General features: G+C 38.2%; 1 protein-coding gene across 1 annotated transcript; it reads right to left on the bottom strand.

Moving 5' to 3' along the window:
• Positions 1-1,204: 1,204 nt before the first annotated feature.
• On the bottom strand, positions 1,205-14,451 carry LOC139732723 (sodium- and chloride-dependent neutral and basic amino acid transporter B(0+)-like). Its single transcript, XM_071643577.1, has 13 exons — positions 14,377-14,451; positions 13,057-13,225; positions 10,540-10,671; positions 9,475-9,820; positions 8,526-8,658; positions 7,462-7,596; positions 5,814-5,917; positions 5,163-5,287; positions 4,276-4,388; positions 3,533-3,664; positions 2,781-2,996; positions 2,245-2,409; positions 1,205-1,387 (listed from the first exon to the last, which is right to left on the bottom strand). The coding sequence occupies exons 1-13, from the start codon at positions 14,449-14,451 to the stop codon at positions 1,205-1,207; spliced, it is 2,028 nt and encodes a 675-aa protein (XP_071499678.1).
• Positions 14,452-20,463: the final 6,012 nt, after the last annotated feature.

Here is a 20,463-nt window from a genome sequence, read left to right as displayed (position 1 = left end):
TACGGAGAGTATCAAAACTTTAGTACGGCCGTAAGGAGTGCTCATTCGGCTCATAATTGTCTTCGTTTCTGTCCTAAATTGAAACATTTCATGAGTTATAGGCTGCATCGAAAATATCACAGCTACAAGTCCTATTTAAAGGAAGATGAGGCTTTTTGTCCAGAAGCATGTTTTTGAGTTTCCACCATTACTTTATTGGCGGAAAGTGAAAGTCTTAGAGTTGACTACGTGTATTTCCATTAGATATCTTTATTCATGTATCGTTATTTTGCTGGTCCCGTGAATCTATTGATCACAAGTGGTTATTATAGTTGATCCTATTCAACAATGCATGCTGTAAGACTACATCCATTTTATAATCTCTATCCTTCAAATCCATCAGGCATACTGATCCTGATAGTTATTTGGGACTCCTTGCCTCAAAGTAGTATTTCCAATTTGTTTGTTCTTTTCAAAACACCATGAAGCGTTTACGTTACAAGCCTTGAAATTGCAAATTGCTTCCACGAAAACACTTGAGTTGACACTAGTATTCGAAATTGATTAAATGTATACTGTGTAATGAAATTTCTATGATTATATTGACAATTACAGCAGTTTTCTTTGTTACAAAATATTATTTCCTCTGTTAAAATCAGAATATGAGAACATTCAATTGGTTCTTCACAAAGTAAACAAGGTTTTTTTTTTTGATAATTTTCAATCATGTTTTCACACTGCATGCAAATCTTTAAATGTATTTTGTCGTTATTATTAATCAAAGGCTTATAATTATCTAATTATGTCAACTACGGCCTGGCAGCCACACAAGCACAATGCTTATTTTGCTATGCCTCTACGCTCTCTCATCATTCGAGAGTTTCTTTATGTCTTTATAATTCATAATATTTTATTAATTGTCTACAAGTTTTGCGCTTGATGCTTTGTGCTGTTTTGCAAACACAGTGGTAATACCGATATAATACATTGTTCATGTGTTGTTGGAGAGAGAGAGGAAAAAAAGATGGGTGATCTGAGATAGAACAAGGTCAAGTCTGCTTCTGTGAAACTAACAAAATGCTAACAAAAGTTTTCTCTTTCGCATGGGCGGATCTAGGAAGAGCGCACAGGGCGTGCGCCCTTTTATATTTGACAAGGTACCCCATCTTTACAGAAATCCTCGATCCGGCCCTGTTTCGTGTGAGCATTGTGACGAACACGGCCGTCACACCTTGGGGCTGGGGTCCAACTCGACATTCCCCGGGTCCACTCTGCGACCGCTTCCATCAATGTCGATCCGTCCGCCCATCGTCGTGCCGTGCTTACTGTGCACCTGGGCTGCCTCGATGCGGAACTTGGGAAGGGCTGGGCCCCAGTCTTCACGCGGGTTCGCCACTGCGTGCCAACGCTGCAAACACATCACAGAAAATGAGAAAATAAGACGATAGGAAAGAAAGAAAAGTCGCAGGAGAAAGGGACGAGAGAATGTCAGTGTGGTTAGAAAATAGTAATATTACAAAAAGATGGAATAAGTTAAAGTAGTAGGAGTAGCGGTATAGGAGAGAGAAAGAAAACAGAATGGAGAAATGATTAGAAAGACATGAACAATGCGCAAATCTGATCTGGTGACAACTAATTAGAAGTTTAGTTTGTTAACTAGAGATGGGTTTACGCCATCAGTCCTGAGGTGATAATGCGTCATTATTCAGTTTCATACTGTTAAACCAGTAAATTAAATCATGCGATCATCAGTGCAATACAATAACCAAGCACATTATGACATTGAACTACCATTTCTCTATTAAAGGATTCTAAAGCAATATCCCTCTGAACGTCAATGATGAACTCTGACGGGATATGAACTTTATGAAACAGTGCAGATTATTTTTCTCAGGGGATATTTCCAGTATTTTGTCATTATCGGTTGCATTGCTGATAACGAGATGGTAGGGTAATTTACCACTGATTACCATGCACTGTTTGGAACCACCCGAATGAGGCAGCAAAGTAATTTTGGTGGACATCATATACAAGCTAAGAGTGTATTTTTGCTGTATACCATGGTGCACTGGCCATTACAGTGCTCTTAAATACCACGCTCTTACACAACCTTCGCTTGTTAAGATAGCATTGCCGTGAGGAATATATAGCACCTTCCATTACATCTCCACTTTTCCTACCCCGCCTACTCAATTTAAGTGACTCAACTCTGTCCCTCTCGAACTCAAAGCCCAGCCCACGGCATCTTAATTGGGGTACACTCACCTCGGCAAGGCTGCCGTCGGCAGCCACGAATTCATAGATCATGACGATGGGGATCCAGATGAGCGACATCATGGTCATCAGCCATCCAACGATCACGGCCCAAGTCGGGAAGGGCCCGTTGTAGCTCGGCTCCTCCCAGTTTAACCAGTTGAACAACAACACAAACTACAAACAAGGACGGAAACACGGTGGTGATATCGTAATATCAAAAGGAGAACACGAATGAAGTTCGTTTGAATGTCAGTGGCATTCCGTTCATCTTAATCGGCGTTATTGTCAAAACATTCTGATCTTGCGCTCTTACATGCTGCAGGGAACAAACTGAAGGATCATGAATATATAAGAAAATAAATCTAACACGTGTCTGCTCACCATCGCAATGAGAACTAATAGAAATTATCAATCTAGCGAATATGTGTGGCAGATTACGAATCCTGCTAAGTAACCATATGTTCGCATTAATAACCTCTCGCAATTATCTCTTCGGTCCTATTTGATTCTTGACGGGACAATTTTTCTTATCTTGGCAATCTTACCAGCATGAGAGACGGAGTGAAGGCTGCCCAGTTGAGAGGCCACCACAGGAAGGTGAAGTGACCAATCAGCTTCTCGCCCACCATGGTCTTGATGTCATTGGTGAAGCGTTTGACGCCATAGAGCCAGGCGATCGCTATGCACTCCAGGAGGGCGTACACCAGGTAGTTGAAGAAGGCGCCATAGCTGTCCAAGTGGGCAACCCAGTAACTCCCGGTCTGATACAGAAATACCACCATACATTTGAAAACCGGCAGCCATTATTTCAATGAGCCCCAAATAACTGATTGATCATGCAACCATTAACATTATTCAAAGCAACTCATGTAGTCTACAATCAAGTAAAAAAATGATATAAACTTACAGCCTGAAAACTTTATACTTGATGAATTAGAGAGTTGATTAGTTCAAAGCATAAGTATATAATTTATTGATATTTTACTCTCATAGAAAATAGGGTGACTTTTATCATCAACATACTTCTTGTCTCTAGCAATGTCAATCTTCGTGACAATCCTGATATTATACTGCCTTTCGTTGATCTGCACAAACCACATTGAGCTCGAGATGATTTCCGTCGTCACCTGATGTATACATGTATTTCAAGAGGTTTTGAATCTTACTTCATTTTCAATCATTCATCATACCAATATTTCCTAATAACCAAACACATTATACATGTCATTTAAGTAAAACACTAGACACCAAATTACTGAGTATTTATCATAGCACATGCGAACTCGAAAGGACTCACGTGGGTGATACAGGTGAATCCAAGGAAGAACATTACGATGCATGCAGCTAACATGACGTAATTCTTGCGCTTGCGCAGTGTGCCGGGGAACTCGTCCACGATCATTGTGACCAGATTTTCCATGATGGCAAACTAAGGAATGAAAACAAAAGACATATAGTCAATGCAAAGAAGAACTAAGAAAAGAAAGTCGTCAACTGGTGTTCATGTTGGAGCAATGGGTATAGTTATTAAACATTCGAGTTCAGAAGCCGATCAAACTTCATATCCGAATTTAAAATCATGTGTTACCTACAAAAATGAAGTCGAATTTCAGCCAGTTGCGCTCGAATAGTTGTTTTGACTACGTTAGATGTTATCGCTGACACTAAAATAGATCGTATATAAGTTTTCACACCACTGTATTACATGAACCTCGATTTGTTTATTTCAAAACAGTTACAGTATGGCTTTTTTTTTCTTGTCGCTAACATCTGTGATTTCCATATTTTCCATGTAAGCCGTCAGTACACAAGTCATTTTTTTTTTTGTCAAACCACAACAATTATCATTGAAAACGTAGGCCTACACAAGACATTAGATCGACTGAGGCTAAAACATGCCAGTCCTTTAGATTGCACGAACAACTCCAGAATATGAAAACTTCTCGGCTAGGTCCTTGCACATTCTCTCTTTCTGCTCTTCATGACAGTCGGGGGGAAGCGACTCGCAGATATCTCTGCTCATACTGGATTCTCTCGTACCTGACTGTCCAACCCAAGAGTGATCAGCATGCCGAAGAAGAGAATAGACCAGAGAGGCGAGACGGGCATACGGGCGACGGCGGCCGGGTAAGCCACGAAGGCCAGACCAAAACCTGTGAGAAGACAGAGGGGACGTGATGAAAATATAGTGTATCTTACTCTCCGAGTTCGAATCAAAACCGTCCAGAAGGATCATCCCTAGCTTGTGAAGAATAATCAAAGCAAAGCTAAATGTTGGATGGCAATGCTCTTTTATAATTATGGTGACTCGACATTTTGCCCCTGTGACAATTGCTCCGGTCTAGTCTCCAATCACCAGGGGTTAGGATTAGGACGGTGATTAAGATTTTAAGTGTAGTCTGATCAATTGATTACGATTATGGTTAGGGTCATGATTGTGGGTAGAATGTATGTTTGGCTTAGCGTGCAAATATTTCATAGGAGCAATTGTCATAGGAGCAAATGCCATGGAACTCTTGTACAAGTTGTTGTATGTAGGATTTACCGGGTTTCCTGTAATTTGTTCTTCACAGTTTGGTCTTTACAACAGTCTTTACGACGGTTTCTCGCTGCACGGGAGACAAACATTTTGCAACCTGCCCCTTCCTCGTCTTCTTAAAGTTGAGACACAATTATAAAGTAAGGCCTCAGTCGTTCTCTTAAAGGCGGTAGAAGCAACAACATTCAGACAGATTAGTGTCATGATTCATTCAAAACACAGACAATACATCTGAATAGAGCAAGCGCATAATATGCCGACAATAACTTTACTGTATGTTCAGTTTCACACCACTTGAGTTCCTACTCTGACCGGGTTGTTAAAGATCAAAGTTTCACACTAATATCTTTTTTTTAATGGAAAGCCTGGCACTACTGAGGCAGTCTACCTTGTTGCACAACGGATTCTACGGGCTGGTTGAGTTCTTGGGCCATGAAGCCCACGATGGAGAAGATGACGAAGCCGGCGAAGACGCTGGTACAGCAGTTGGCGATGGCCACGAATAGCGAGTCGCTGTTGTGAAATTAACAAAAGTTATAAGAGTTCATAATGACTTGATCATGTTGATTATTGGTTTCTTGACATAACAGACAAACACATGTACAGAGATCTATTCAGGGTACAGATAACCAAAAAATACAACCGCCGTTATTACTTCATGCTTGTACCATGTACAGGGTATAAAATACAATACACATTAAGAGACAACATGTGTGTATCTTTGTCTTCGCCTGAATCTATGTATTCTCTCTCTGTCCCCCTCTCTACTATGTAAGTATGTATGTATGTATGTATGTATGTATGTATCTATCTATCTATCTATCTATCTATCAAATAAAAAATGTGTGAGTGTGTGATGTGTGTGTATTGTATTGTTTATTGATTATTAAATCCTTCTCCTAGTTTTCCTTTGTTCTTTGTCTTCAGGCTGTTTTCTGAGATTTTTATTTTCCCTTTGATGGTGATTATTGTATTTATGACATTATCATTATTAAGCTCGATCAAAAAATAAAAAGAAGTAAAACAGAAGGATTCTTACCCGTATGCATTGTTGTGGAATTTGTTGTACGAAGCTAGGGTGGTGAGTCCGCCCCCTGCGGCGCTGAGTGAGTAGAAGATTTGGATAGCGGCGTCCTGCCACACCTGCAAAATAAAATGACAAGACACAATAAATGCATTTCTGAAAATTGCCTCGTAATCAACAGGTGACACTTTTCTTTTGATATTGCTTACATGAAATGTTATTTTTTATGTAAAGAATATTCATTTGTATGTCATACAATGTAGATATAAAAAACAAGGTTGTAGTAACATAATTTTGGGTAAAAATACATAAGAACACCACGCCCACAACGCTAGATGTCCCCAGTTGTGCAACAGCTTTGTATTTAAAGAGAGGGAACAAAATCTACCGCGGTGCTTTGTTGACTTTGTATACTTACCAGGATAAACGCAATAGACCAATCACTCGCAATTTCTTGAATTCGTTTAACCCTAAAAAGACTGGGGGGGGGGGCTTTTTGGGCCACCCCCCTCGACATTTTTCGCGATAAATCTGGAACGTAAAAATCTCGCGCCGCGACGTTTCTTGACTTTTTTCTTTTAAGTCTTGCGCAACTTTTGAGACCAAATTCTCGGAGCCCGGGTACGCGGTTCTGAAGTTACGCAATATTTTGTAAGTGCATGTCAGACCTGAAATTGCTCAAAAACGTGATTTCATGTACAAATCCAATGCAAAATTCATAAATGTATCATTATTTTTACTTTTACTGATCAAAATCAATTAATTTCGTGTTTTTTATGATCGAAATAGTGTCACCGATGATTTCCATAAAAAAAACCAATGAAAAACAAAAAGTCAAAAACAATGAAATACATAAGAAATTTTAAAAATAAAATTCATAAGAAAAAAATGTTGACACCGCCGTTTTTTTTTTGAATGTACATTCAATAAGAATCCTACACAGATTACCTCAACTAAAAATTGGCTGTTTTGGACCTTTAATTACAGATTTACAGCCATTTTTTGTAAATTCATGCATAAATTAGCATAATTAATTGATTAGAAATAAATCTGAACATTTGTGAAATAATTACCTATTCAGTTTTGTAGATTACCTTGCGGGTGACGCGCGTGCCAATTTTCCTCGCAATCGCGTGGTCAACGGCCAAGATCTTGGGGGGCCCAATGAGCCCCCCCCCCCCCAGTCCTACGAGGCATCAAAATAGCCCAGTCTTTTTAGGGTTAAAGGGGGTGAAATATTTAGTCTCACTTGAGTCTGAAAGAACATTAGTCATAAAGGAAAAACTTAAAACCAGCCGAATCACTCTAACAAACCAAAAACCAAACATGTATCATGCCATTCGTATTGTTTACAAGAGTTTCTAAGACTACCATGATATGAAAAAAAATAAATAGAAGAAGGTAAGTGAGTTGCTGATTTCATTTCAATGTTGCAAATTCAAGCTAAATATTGAGTATAACTTTTCGGGACTTTACAGTATTTGAACAAGAAAAGTTTCAGAAATGATAATGATGTAGGGATAAATCCTAAAAATTCCGACCACTAACACCGTTGTTTCCCCCATTGTCATCTCTCTTTACTTGAGCTACATTTTCGTCTCTTTCTTGTTTGTTCTTTTTAAGAAAATTATCTTTTTACAGGGCTTTTAATAGCAGAACCTACCCGAGCGTCGGAAAGTTTGGAGAGGTCTGGGGTGACGAAGAAGTTGATGCCATCACCCGCTCCTGGCAGCGTGACTCCTCGGATGAGAAGAATCAGTAGCACAACATACGGGAAGGTAGCCGTGAAATAAACAACCTGAAAGAAAGATGGACAATTTACTTCTTGCTTCCATGTTTATTTTAAATGAATTACGTGCGATTTCTTTTCAAACTCCATAAGGTTAAACATGGGCATCCTTTCACAAAGGGTGTAAATTCACGAGGGAAGTGGCACATACCTATATATTGGAGGCATTTTGGCAATGTTTACATACCCACACTCATAGGTAGGCCTATACATTGTGCAAACGAATATGTATACATACACACATACATGCATACACACATACACACATGCACAGAACACATGCATACATACACACAATATACATAAAATTAGCATGCTTAAAGGGATAGGAAACTTGTGGTTTCTAAAGATATATTCCCTTCAATGTGACAATCAAACCACCCACGTACAGTACTATTCACAAACAGGCTTGAGGTGCGCGTCTCTATAGGGCGATTACCTCCTGGGCAATACCCCGGACCCTTCACCTGACCCTAACCCTAATCCTAATCCTAACCCAAATCAAAACTCTGATCCTAACCCTTACCCTAATCTTTGCTCTAAACTTGTGAACTTGTGAGCTTATCACTTTGGCGTCACGTGAGCTTGCCAAAATTCATCAAGTATCTCTTTCAAATCGTTTAGTGTTTAGAGAGCATTTTGTAAGAGAGAGAGAGAAAAAAATAAAATGGATAATGTTATTGCTAAATTAGCGATAATGGTAACGTTTTATATACGTTACTGCGGTTACCTACGTACTAATCACATTGGTAAAAGTAAAAAAAAAAAAAAAGCAAACAAACACTAGAATGTCGCTGGTATGCCTCCGCCATAATGCATGGTTCTCCCAATATGTGTAGGATAGTACGTCTTGTGATGACAGTTTTGACAAATTGACAAAAAAAAGATAAATAAATAGAATTACAAGACCCCGACACTGAGTTTCGCGTGGTACCTACCTTTCCAGAAGACTTGATGCCCCTCACGAGACAGAGGTAGACGATGAGCCAAGACACGAAGAGGCATATCAAAAGCTGCCAGATTATTCCGTTTGGTTCGTTCATATTGGGTGCCTCCTGGAGCACAGCTCTCCTGGAAAAATGATACAGCAAGATGAAACATAGGCCTATAAAAATGACGTATAAACGTAAGCTGGCTGAATAAATAGATGACATGAATTCATGTGCGTGGCACTAACGATATCAATCTCAACAATCTGTAATACTAATGAATACAATACAAGGTAATTATATTCATGATTTCAATGATGATGAAGATGATGATGATGATAATGATGATAATGAGTGATAATGATAATGCTTATGATAATATTCATAGTTATACACTTAAGTATGATAGCAGTATAATGATAAGAGTAATAAATATCAATAGAAATTACCATAATCGTGATAATAATAACAACAATAATATTAATGACATTGGTTATTATCACGGAGAGGGAAAATTCGTCAAGAGTAGTAACGTTATACTGTTGACACGAGTGTTCCCGGGATTGTGAATTATTGGCCCTTTCACTTTACATTCTAACATCAACAGTACCGCACATTGCTTGGATCAAGGGGTACTGCATGAGAGATTGACACATGTTGTCTCTATAAGGTGAAAATGAATAAATGCACAAAAAGAGTGATCATTCATGAAGAAAAGGATGAATGGGCAGGGCGACAGAGAAGAGGGGTGTGTGTGTGGGGGGGGGGGGGGGAATAGGAGGGGGAAACAGAGAGAAGACTTTTGTTTTCAAACGAGATAATGTACATTTTCAGAATTATTTTGTCCTTTTGTGGGCATTTTGTAAGTTTGACTCCATATCTATCCAAACATCACCGTCTTCAGTACAAGGAGTTATGTATAAAGAGCACGGAAAAGTCCGTCGCCATGAACACGTACTTCCAGTACTGTTCGCTCGCCAACTGACGCGAGCTCGCCAGGGGATCCACGTAGTCCGAGATGTTGAACGTGCCGTCAGCGTTGCGGGTGACGTTGTAGTAATCGAGAGTGGCGTCGCTCGTGGAGTTGAGCAGGACGCAAGTGCCGTTCTCGACGACGATACCGTCTTCGTCTATGCAATTGCGGTAGAGGTCGTAGCAGTATTGGTCGTTCCAGGTGTGAGTGCACCCGACCCAGGGTAGTTTACTGGTGAAGGAGACGCCGAAGTAGTAGACGGTATATGTGATGATCACGTTGTAGTAAATACCGACGTAGGCGGCAGTCACCATCTGGCAGTACCCGATACCTGGGGGAAGGTATGTCAACAATGACGACGACGATGATGATGATGATAAAGATGATAATACTATCATTATTACTATTATCATTATTATTAGAAAAATGATAATGATAATTGTAATTATTGTTACCGTTATCATTATTATTATTATTATTATTATTATTATTATTATTATTATCATTATTATTATTATCATCATTATTATTATTGTCATCATCATCATCATAATTATCTTTTAAGGGAAATCATCGTGGCCATCATTACTTGTGTTCATTGTGTCATTACGTGAAACCGTCATTTCTCATATCAACGTCGTTTTCAAAATCTAAAGTTCTCAGCTTGATGGCCTAATACGTGCTCGACATAATAATCGCCCAGGAAAATCATGAACATCGTACCCCAATACATAACTTCACCAGTCTACATGTAGCCATTCTCTCATCAAACCACTCTCGTTTTTTTTTTTCTTCCGTAGTATTGTCCATTCATTATTCTGGTCACCCTATACACTGTATAGCTTGCTTCACCTTTCTATAACTGACCTGTTTTACCTGGCTTGCTATGAACGACAGCGAATGCAGGAAAAGAAGTAGCAGTTATGATCACAACGATAGCAGAATAATAACAATAAAAGTAAGAAAATTGATAAATGATTGAAATGACAATAACCGGAACTTTACCCGGATATCATGGTATATGCTTGCATGTGATTTTCGCTGACCCACCTTTGAAGAGGGGCACGGATTTCCAGCACTGAATCGGTCCCAAGCTGCAGTACTGGCCGAGGGAGACCTCCAGAATGAAGAGAGGCAGACCAGCGAAAAACAACATGATGACGTAGGGGATGAGGAATGCACCTGTGATCGATGAATTTAAAACATGAGAATCAGGAAAATAAGATTTTGATGCATGTAGAGAAATTACAAAAAGCTTAGAATATATACTTATTTTACTTATTGGCAACATCATCTCTCTTTTGCACTTATTCTATGCGTTAAGTTACCTAAGAATGGTTGACTCTCAGATCATTGTTCTCAAATGTTTATCCTAAACCCTGTTATTTACTATTTCTGATGGTGTGGCAGATGGTCTTTGGCCGTCATAAAATCCCTCATTCAATAATTATTGTGTCACTACTACGCTAATATATATATATATATATATATATATATATATATATATATATATATAATTGTATATGATACACATCTTGAATATTACCTTGTTTTATATGCACTGATCGCTGAGTAACGTTATGGTTATGGAAAAGTTTTTTTTTTCAATCACCACGAAATGTAACGCACTTAAATCTAACAGATAAGTTGAAGCAACATGTGGTCTATTTGTTCATTTTTTAATGCTGATTTTAGTATTGGAATAATAGTTGGTCAATAAATACATATTGTTCTCCGTAATAATTCCACGCCTATGAATTTAGGACTTAGTTTTGCAAACTAGCTTTCATGCATAGGCCCAATCATATTTCTGTTTATTTCCTTGCGACACCTTCAACGCAGAGTGCAGTATAAGGTCTTATTCGTTACTGCTCACTTATAAGGCTCTCCATACTCTCCATAACTCGTCTCCAGGCTGCGTGTCTGCACTTATCAGTGTACGACAGCGACGACCAGGACTACGTTGTACTGGACTGACTAAAAATGTATGGGGATAGAGCCTTCTCTTCTGTTGCGCCACGTCTGTGGAACTCTCTAACCAGTCCAGCTTCGGAATTGAAACAGCCTCAATACCTTCAAGTCTGAACTGAAGACGTATCTTTTCCAGCAACTTTGTGAATGATGTGTGACATTTTGTGGGAGCTGAGCGCCTTTGAATGTTTCTACAGATACATGGCGCTATATAAATGCTGTTTCATCATCACAATCATCATCATCATCATCATCATCATCATCATCATCATCATCATCATCATCATCATCATAATTACTACGATCTGACCATTAACATTAAAATTTGTGTACAGATCCATGGACGTTCTCATGTTCTCGGAAATATGACGTGAGACGTTTTTCTCGTCATATTGGTAAATAGAGCTAACATAGTATTGCAAAGAAGCCTAAGCATACAAACACATAATTATATACATTGTGAAAGGTTGAAAAAGTCAATCCATATCAAGCCATCATGATATCTACGGAAGATTTGTTCTCTCCTTTGTATTCAAAAGTTCACAAGTAAAATTTCTTGTGCATTTTGGTTAGCATTTCTACGGTCTCGCAGACATTTCACAGGATAACAATTGTTCTTGTATGGGTATAGCATCTATCATTCATACATTTCGTTTGTTTGCAGTGTGTAGGACATGGGTCGTTTGATCAGATAAAAGATTCTGATTGCAATAACGAACATCTTTCATTCATCCGCATCCTTCCAGTCATTGTATTGTGTAGACAGTATGATAACTGGTGTCTGGTTCTAAGGTCTCTTTTATGTCAAAGGTCATAGAGGGGACAGCGGACAGCTTGACAAACTCATCATGCATCAGGGAGTGGGGGGGGGGGGGAGGGAGGGGATACTCGTGTTTTTTCCCCACTTAGGACACGTCGAACCTGGATGTTAATGGAGAATTCCAGAGGCCAATTAAAACTGAGTCTTAAGAGAATGAGTAAAATACGACATAAGTACATTAGTGAAAACATAAATGATCAGAATCGGATCAAAGTAAGGAAGTTATGAAATTTCAAATATTCACTAATTTTGTAATACAGTTCTGAACAGTTGATATGAATATGTAAATGAGTGAGATGATGATTTCCTCACCTCACATTTTCCATTAATCTTGTACCGCAAAAATGACGAAAATTAAGTTTTCTCGTCCTCAAGAAGACATCATGTTATTCCTGGTTGATTAACTTAGAATAATAATCACTCAGATATATTTGTATTTGAGATTGGGGCATAATTGTGTGTTTGGCAAAAAAAAATGAAAATGTTATGATTTTGTCTACATACTTTGAGAAAATTGTAAAGGGAAGACATCGATTCACTATTTGCAAATTATAGATTGTTCAAAAACGGCAAATGAAAACTGCACTTTTAATTTCATAACTTCCTATATTTTCATCCAACTATGGTTAAACTTTCATTATTGTGCTTGTATGATTTTACTCTTTATTTCAGACTAACTCTCATTTGTCATGCGGCTACCCCTTTAAGTTTCGTTCAGAATCACTTCCAAAGGTAAAGCTATTAAATTAAAAGGCCAATGCTCTTTGGGTACGTACCCCCTCCGTTCCTGTAGGCAAGGTAGGGGAAGCGCCAAACGTTGCCCAGACCCACGGCATAGCCGAGACAGGATAAGACAAAGTCCATCTTGTTGGTCCAGTTCCCTCGCTCCTTGTTTTCGTCATTCTGGAATTCTCCTTCTACCTGTGCTGCCGTGCCATTTTGAACCTAAAAATAATCAAGAAAGAAAGATACATATCCAATAGTATTATAACAAATGAACTTATGTATATATAAATAAATGTTCAAACAAATAAATAGATAAATAGATATGGAATATTTATAATATTATATATATATATATATATATTTATGTATATATGTATATATATATATAATTATATATACATATGAGTGTGTGTGTGTGTGCGTAAGTATGTAGGCCTATATAGAATTTTACGCGCAAGTAATCGATGAGATGTACATGCATCCATACATGCATAATGATGCGATATTCACATACGTATTCATGAATCATTGTTTTGTAATTATTTCAGTTTTGTTACTTTTTTCAGATAAAGACATTCTTTTGCACAATTTGCCATTGTGTTTGCAGTCTACTTAGTATTTCATTGTACGATTTTAAATGTTGACAATTAATTATGTAAAGTTATCTGCAAAACTGGGCTATGATAAAAAAATGAAAATGATAATGGTATATTTTGTGTGAATGTATGTACAGTGTATAAAGATAAATCGAGGAACATAAACTTCAGTTTAACTGAAGTTTTAATTAAAGACAAAAGTATAGACATGTGACGTGTTGACACTAAGAAGAATAAGCCAAGAACCACAACGTTCACAAAATCACTGTTAATCGTATTAACCGAGTTTGCCTAAAAATATGTTTTATTTGATGTTGTTCTAGTTATTTACTTCAGAATTACCAACATATCATATGATCCTCTGCAAGACAAAATTGATCATTATGAGAACCCATTCCCAAACCCAAAGTTCTTTTATCGCTAATAAAGCAGTGAGTTCACCAAAAGACTGCAATGTCTTGTTCAAGTGAACTGAGGTATGAATCTTGCCATAATAAAGACAGAAAACAAACAATGAGTATAATGCCTTGAATTTTCAGTGATGTCGAGCCAAGACGGTATGGCTTGCCTAGTACCTCCTTGGTCTAACATTGTTGAATGTGCATACTGCATACACACCTGATGCTGTTTGCACAACACTGTGTCCCTGGGTGGTGGCCTATGCTCTATCATTGAATATTTGCGTATGAATACCACAGACCCTACTGTGAAGTCACGTCAAGGTAAATGAGGAACATGAGATTGCCTCTTTACACACATGACTGCACAACTAACTTCTTTGAAGTACAATGGGGGCGTCTGATCGATCGCACAAGCCTTCTGGAGCCGTGAGAACATAATGGTCCTCATACTCTCACAGCGAACCCTTTAACACGTTCTGTGCTATACATTGTCGAGATCAGAAAAAAAAAATAGTCAAAAAGTGGCATCACTTTGAATATGAATAGCTGCAGTTGCTGATAGCTCCACCCTACCTCGTGAAATGAGAGGTGTCATGACCTCATTTAGAAAAAAAACAAACAAACATTGAGATCCCGTGCTGTACATTATAGCTGTCTGTAGTTGAAATGATTGTATGGAAGGGGGATCTAACTGATTCACGGGATAGATGTTGTTGTTTTTTATTAAATATAAATAAACAAAAATAGTCTAACTGTCCGTAAGGATGTTTGGGCAGAGTTTGAACAGACCTCCCCTGAAGATGTCAGATTGAAGTCGAAGCAGGGCGGTGGAGGAGAGAGATCCCTCGGTCAAACTAATTAGTTTATTAATTGACTACAAGAAATAACTTTTCACGATTCTGTGCATTTGCAAGAATTTCGAAGTTGCTGTGAGAATTATGTCAATGGTGCGAGCGTTTAAAGGGCTCTTTGAAAGATAGGATTCATTTTTCTTTATTTGTTATTGTCATCACAAATGAAGTAATCTATGTATATAACTAAGGGTGTGTTCATTATTCTTAAAATATTATCGCTTCTGAGATGGACTCCATAGGTTGCCAAAATCACACTTTTTGACTCTTCAGACCCCCGCAAAAGACATCAAGAGAAAATTATAGGAGGTCACCTCTTATGACGTCATATCTCGCTATCATTCAGGTTAGCTCGCGCACTCTGCGAGTGAGCTATGTGTAATAATAATGGTGGAAATGAGCGGTAATTCGGGGAATTCTGACTGGAGAATTAGGAGACCAAGCTTTTCACCACCATAATGATGTCGATTTGAGCTTAGTTGTGGCAAATGTCATGAAACCGCATCAATCACTCGTCATCAAGAACGATAGAAGGATGTGCCATACAACTTGAACGCGTTTGACCCTATTATAGTAGACTAAACTAAATTGATGTCAAAAGACTTGCACGTCAGAAAAACAAAACAAAACAAAAACATATAACAAACAACCGGCCCGCCATATATCAATATAAAGTAAAGGTGTTTCTTCACCAGATTGCATGCGTTGGGTATTTGGCACAATGGACAGAGATACGCTTTCCCATTTACTTTCCGTACCTTCTGCTATATTGTGCTGCTACGGGCTCAAGAGAAGCGAAATGTTACAGGCAAAACGGCGCAAGAGACATTTAGTGGCGTTCCCAGTTCCCTTCTCCCAAGGCTTGCTAATTTTCATTGACATAGTGGGTCTTGACCAAAGCTCACGCATATTCCATTGTATTCCCCCAGATTTTCGTCACGTATGTTAAAGTCTTACATCATTGTGTAGGTGGATGTTATATAAAATGAATACAATCATGGATTGTTCTCTTCAAGTCCAACCTTAGGCTTACATTATAGTACGTACTGAGTGTGTGAACGATGAATGCAAAACAACCAGAAGAGTAGATGTATTGACTTCAGAATCTCTATTATGAATTTCCCTCTTCTATTGTAGAGAATTCTCTTTTAGAGATGCTGACAATGTATTGCAAATGTGAACAAACAGCATGTATCTATTGTGTGTCGTCCTCGAACAACACCAACATCCATCATGAAGGTGAAACGACAACCACTCACAGTATATAGGGCCTGTAAGCAAATATCAAAGCGAAGATAGCTTGATAAGGCAGCTATAAGCAATCTTAACCCTATAAAGCCCAAGGGGGCACAATGTGCCTCCCTACCAGATTTTCATTTGCCACTCCTTCGCCCTTCATCCGATTTCAACCAAATTTGGTGACTTTTCCTAAAATCTTACTGCAAACATTTTGATATATAATTCACCTATATTTTATGTTGCTGGTTGCCATGGCAACCATAAACTGAACAACCATGTCAGTCAGATTTTGCATTTTTTTTCTGTTCCCATTTCATTTAACAGTATTACAGTGTATGAAATGGGTGTTTCTTGGCTAAAATTCGTTGAAGGAGCAAAATTTGAAGTAATTATGGTCCTGGGAAGTTTTTCTTATTATTTCCTATGTTTTTATGTGAAAAGGCATGAAACAATAGATAAAATAGAGATAACTGAAAACAATAGTATTTTCAAAAGATTGCCCTTCTATTTTGTGTCATTTTGATTCCTTCACCAAATTATGCCGCTAATATCAGGAGTTTATCATCAATCTGCAACCTCAAAATTCCACTGTAATGCAAATATGAAATCTCATAACTACTATATTATGCACCCATCCCAGACATTTCATATCAGGTCTCATAATATAATTTCTGTATGCTGATATGAGTAGCGCCCCATGTGGTAACCTTGAAAAATTCCAACCATAACAAATAGTAATATCCCACTTACTTATCATTTGTGGCAAATATGAAAATGATTGGTCTATCTAAAACATATATAATGGGAATGAAGAAATTATAGAGAAAAATCATGTTTTTAGCATATTTCCTGTGTATTTCTTTATATTTTGGTAAATAGCGCCCTCCATGGGTGACCTTGAGAAAATTCAAACGTAAGGTCATGTAGAATATGAGTTACTCTACCCATGTGCCAAATATGACGATGATACATCAAATAATAAAAAAGTTATATAGGGGAGGCACAATGTGCCCCCCCCCCCCCCCTTGGGCCTGCGAAGGGTCAAAATAGCTTGGGCTTAATAGGGTTAAGACACATATAGATGAGGAAATTCTTCCTTCCATTTTCTTTGGATTGTCGCAATTTAGTGGTCTTGTTCGTTCTTGGACGTGTCTTAGCTCTTTTACCTGTCTTGCCAGTGCTTGTTATATCCTGTTTGTTGGCCTCATCTTTGCTGGATTCATACTTTCTATTTAGTTTGACCAACCCCTAAACAAAACGATATGTTTATGAATATGCATTCATTTGATTTGGTCAATGTTGCTGAGAGTACGTATTTGATTTGGTGACCACGCTTTTTTTTTCTTACCCCAGTATAGCAGATGTTACCGGTGGGACCCACAATCTACAAGCTTCACTTTTTAGTGGATTCACCAATTTTCAGCCCGAAATTATTTATCACTCAAATCATCCTCTTCATTAATTTTCATCGGAAGTATAATCTACCCTGATTTGGGGAATTACTTATATTGAAATTATCTTTTCTATTATTCAGATTGTGTGTACATTTGTGTGTTATTATTTTTGTTAAGATGCAGTAAAAAAAAAAACCTTGAACTTGAATTATCCTCATAAGGCTTGCCATCCTAGGCACTTGTGCGGAGAAATTTTGATGAGAAATATTGACTCTTATTTGTGATTCAAGAAGTAACTTATGATGTGGTCGTACCGATACTGTCTGATCTCAATGAAGTCTAGACATGGCTATTAACTCTTGGGATGACTGTAGCCCTTCTATACCCCACCCCAGCATAACACAGCATCTCGCTCTAGTTAAGCACAATGGTCTATTTTGATGATGTTTACGCGAGGTACCACAATATTTCCATGCTAAATGAAAAAAAAGGTATTCTCTTCGCCCCTAGGCAACAAAATTTCACGACAAAGCACCGACCAAAAAACAAAATAATAAAACACATTAGACCACTGATTTCTGCCAAACATGTTTCCACATGGGTGCGCAAGCGCTCCAGAAAATTCTGAAATTAGGTGAAATGTTGTTGTTTACATGCCCATGCTTTCAAACTTTTGGAATCTCCTTTTTCATCTTCCTGTACACCGAATATCAATACATCTATTCAGACTTATTGGCACTGAAAAGAATGACCATATTTTCGAAGTAAGAGCGACAGTCAATTTTTAGATTATGCACTCGCACACACCAGTATGGGAATGAGCGAAATACAGTACATTCCAGGATTAGCAATATCTACTTTAACAGATATGATCTTCACTGTTGTCCAATGTTAAATTCTACAATCCTAGATACTGGAAGACGAAAGATTTCTAGCTCCCTGGTATCATTATCACTTCCTGTGAAAACTTTGAACACAAACCCAAGAACGCTGACAACCGTATGAAAGTTATGTGAAAATCAGAGCACGTTGCCAAGTTTACTTGGGTCTGAACCAAAACCAAGTTCATTGACTGTATATTAACTGCAAGCTGTGAAGAAACAAAATGAGATTGTGCAATCTTGTTGCCGACCTTCAAGCGACCTTTCAATTAACAAATGATTGTTTCCTTCCGTGTAGAAGCACCCGATTACAAGCCCTGAACATAGAGCTACAATCTCGCATCATATTCATCTGATTTGCAGTTGTAAACCAGGAGAAAATTCGCGATTGCCAAGGTTGACACTCGTTCGAAACTTTTTCATATTAAACGAGGGATTCTACCCTATCTATTTCTATCTTGCTTCTTTGTTTTTAGTGTGCATGTATGTATGTATGTGTGTGTGTGTGTGTGTGTGTGTGTGTGTGTTGGTGTGTGTGTTTGATTAAAACAGACTGGTTGCGCTACTTGTCTTTTTTATAACATTCCAGACTGAATACACTTGCAGAATATTTGGCTATAAAGTATGTTATGTATGATATCCACTTACACAATCAAACACAGACAGACAGACAGACAGACAGACAGACAGACAGACAGACAGGTGACTTTCTGCCCCCCCCCCCCCCACCCCATTCTTGCCTGCTTTGGCCTCCTACTTTTCTATATACGACTATATTTTGGGCTTTTGTTCTTTGTGGAGAAAAGCTTGCTTCTATCATTATTGGGCATTAGTATAGTTGACGTGGTTAGCTATACTCAATGGAAAAATTAAAAGACATCATTGATTAACTCAAAGGGACGAAATTTTGAGTGAACAAAGTGAAGCAAAGCTAAACGGCCATTAGTATTAAAATGTATAGGCCTACACATGAGATTATGTCACTTGGTCATAGGTAATAAAACAACCACTGGAGAGGCCCATTAAACTCAAGCAAAGAAAATATATTTAAAAAAAATCACATTTCATTTTTTCTACCCTAAAGAAAGATCCATTGACTTACCTCTTTAAAAACAGCAGGGGAATAACATTACCCTTAATCAATTATGTCAACAACAAGTCAAAGAAACATCATTTTCATGAAAAAACGAATTCTATGAAATACTCTTAATATTTTCTTAATAGGTGTTCTGGTGTGATGTCACAAGATATAGTAGCCTTTACATCCTACAGTTGTTGTTGTTGATTTAAAGAAAGAAAGAAGAGAACAGTAGCGGGAATGAAACTTAAAAAAAAAATCAAAACTGTTGCACGAATTAACCAATTTTCCTCAAACTTTCACCGATGTGTTCTACTAATAATTGATGGATTCGCATTGCCTCACACTCTTTTTGGGAGTGATAATGTCACTAAACGTTTCATATTCCTGAACAGCATATATTCTATAATATATATGCACATCGGCATGCAAAACAAAAAATAAGCCGTGTGTAAGCTGGACTCCTCGAAACAGTGAGGTTGAGCTGAAATAAATTCGTAAATATACCACGATGTCGGAAGTATGGAATAACCAGATCAACTTTTCCGCTGAAAAGTCAATCCACGCGTTACTAGCGTTCTTTTACAAATCCTTCTACATAATCCCCATGAATTAACCAAGTTTGTGGTGTTTAAGATGCATGAATATGCATGCCAATAATGACTGATGCGAAATTGAATGTTGCTTAAAGGGGGAATCTACTGAGCGGCGAACGTTTGCGAACGGAGAGAGAGGGCGCTATGGACTGAGACGCACGCGGCAATTTCGTTTGTCTCGCAAAAGTAACAAAATTTCACCAAATTGGGACGTCTACTTCATTTTTTCGGGTCTCACATTCTAACAAAACGACAAAGTTAGAAACATCGCCTGAGGATGGACCAACAAAAATCTGCTCGGCCGCAACGGTTAGCCGCTACAAAGGCAAAAAACTATGGTCCTTCTGTGAGAAAACCCGCAACCCAGGTACGTGCAAACAGCCCGTCAAGTCCGAACCCGAAGGTCACTAACCCTACGCCC

This window comes from Diadema antillarum, unplaced genomic scaffold, assembly GCF_040938485.1.
Source record: "Diadema antillarum isolate AM-2024a unplaced genomic scaffold, OU_Dant_1.0 scf00000024, whole genome shotgun sequence".
NCBI lineage: Eukaryota > Metazoa > Echinodermata > Echinoidea > Diadematoida > Diadematidae > Diadema > Diadema antillarum.
Note: the sequence above shows the minus strand (reverse complement) of the source record. Positions and strands in the feature narration are given on the sequence as shown.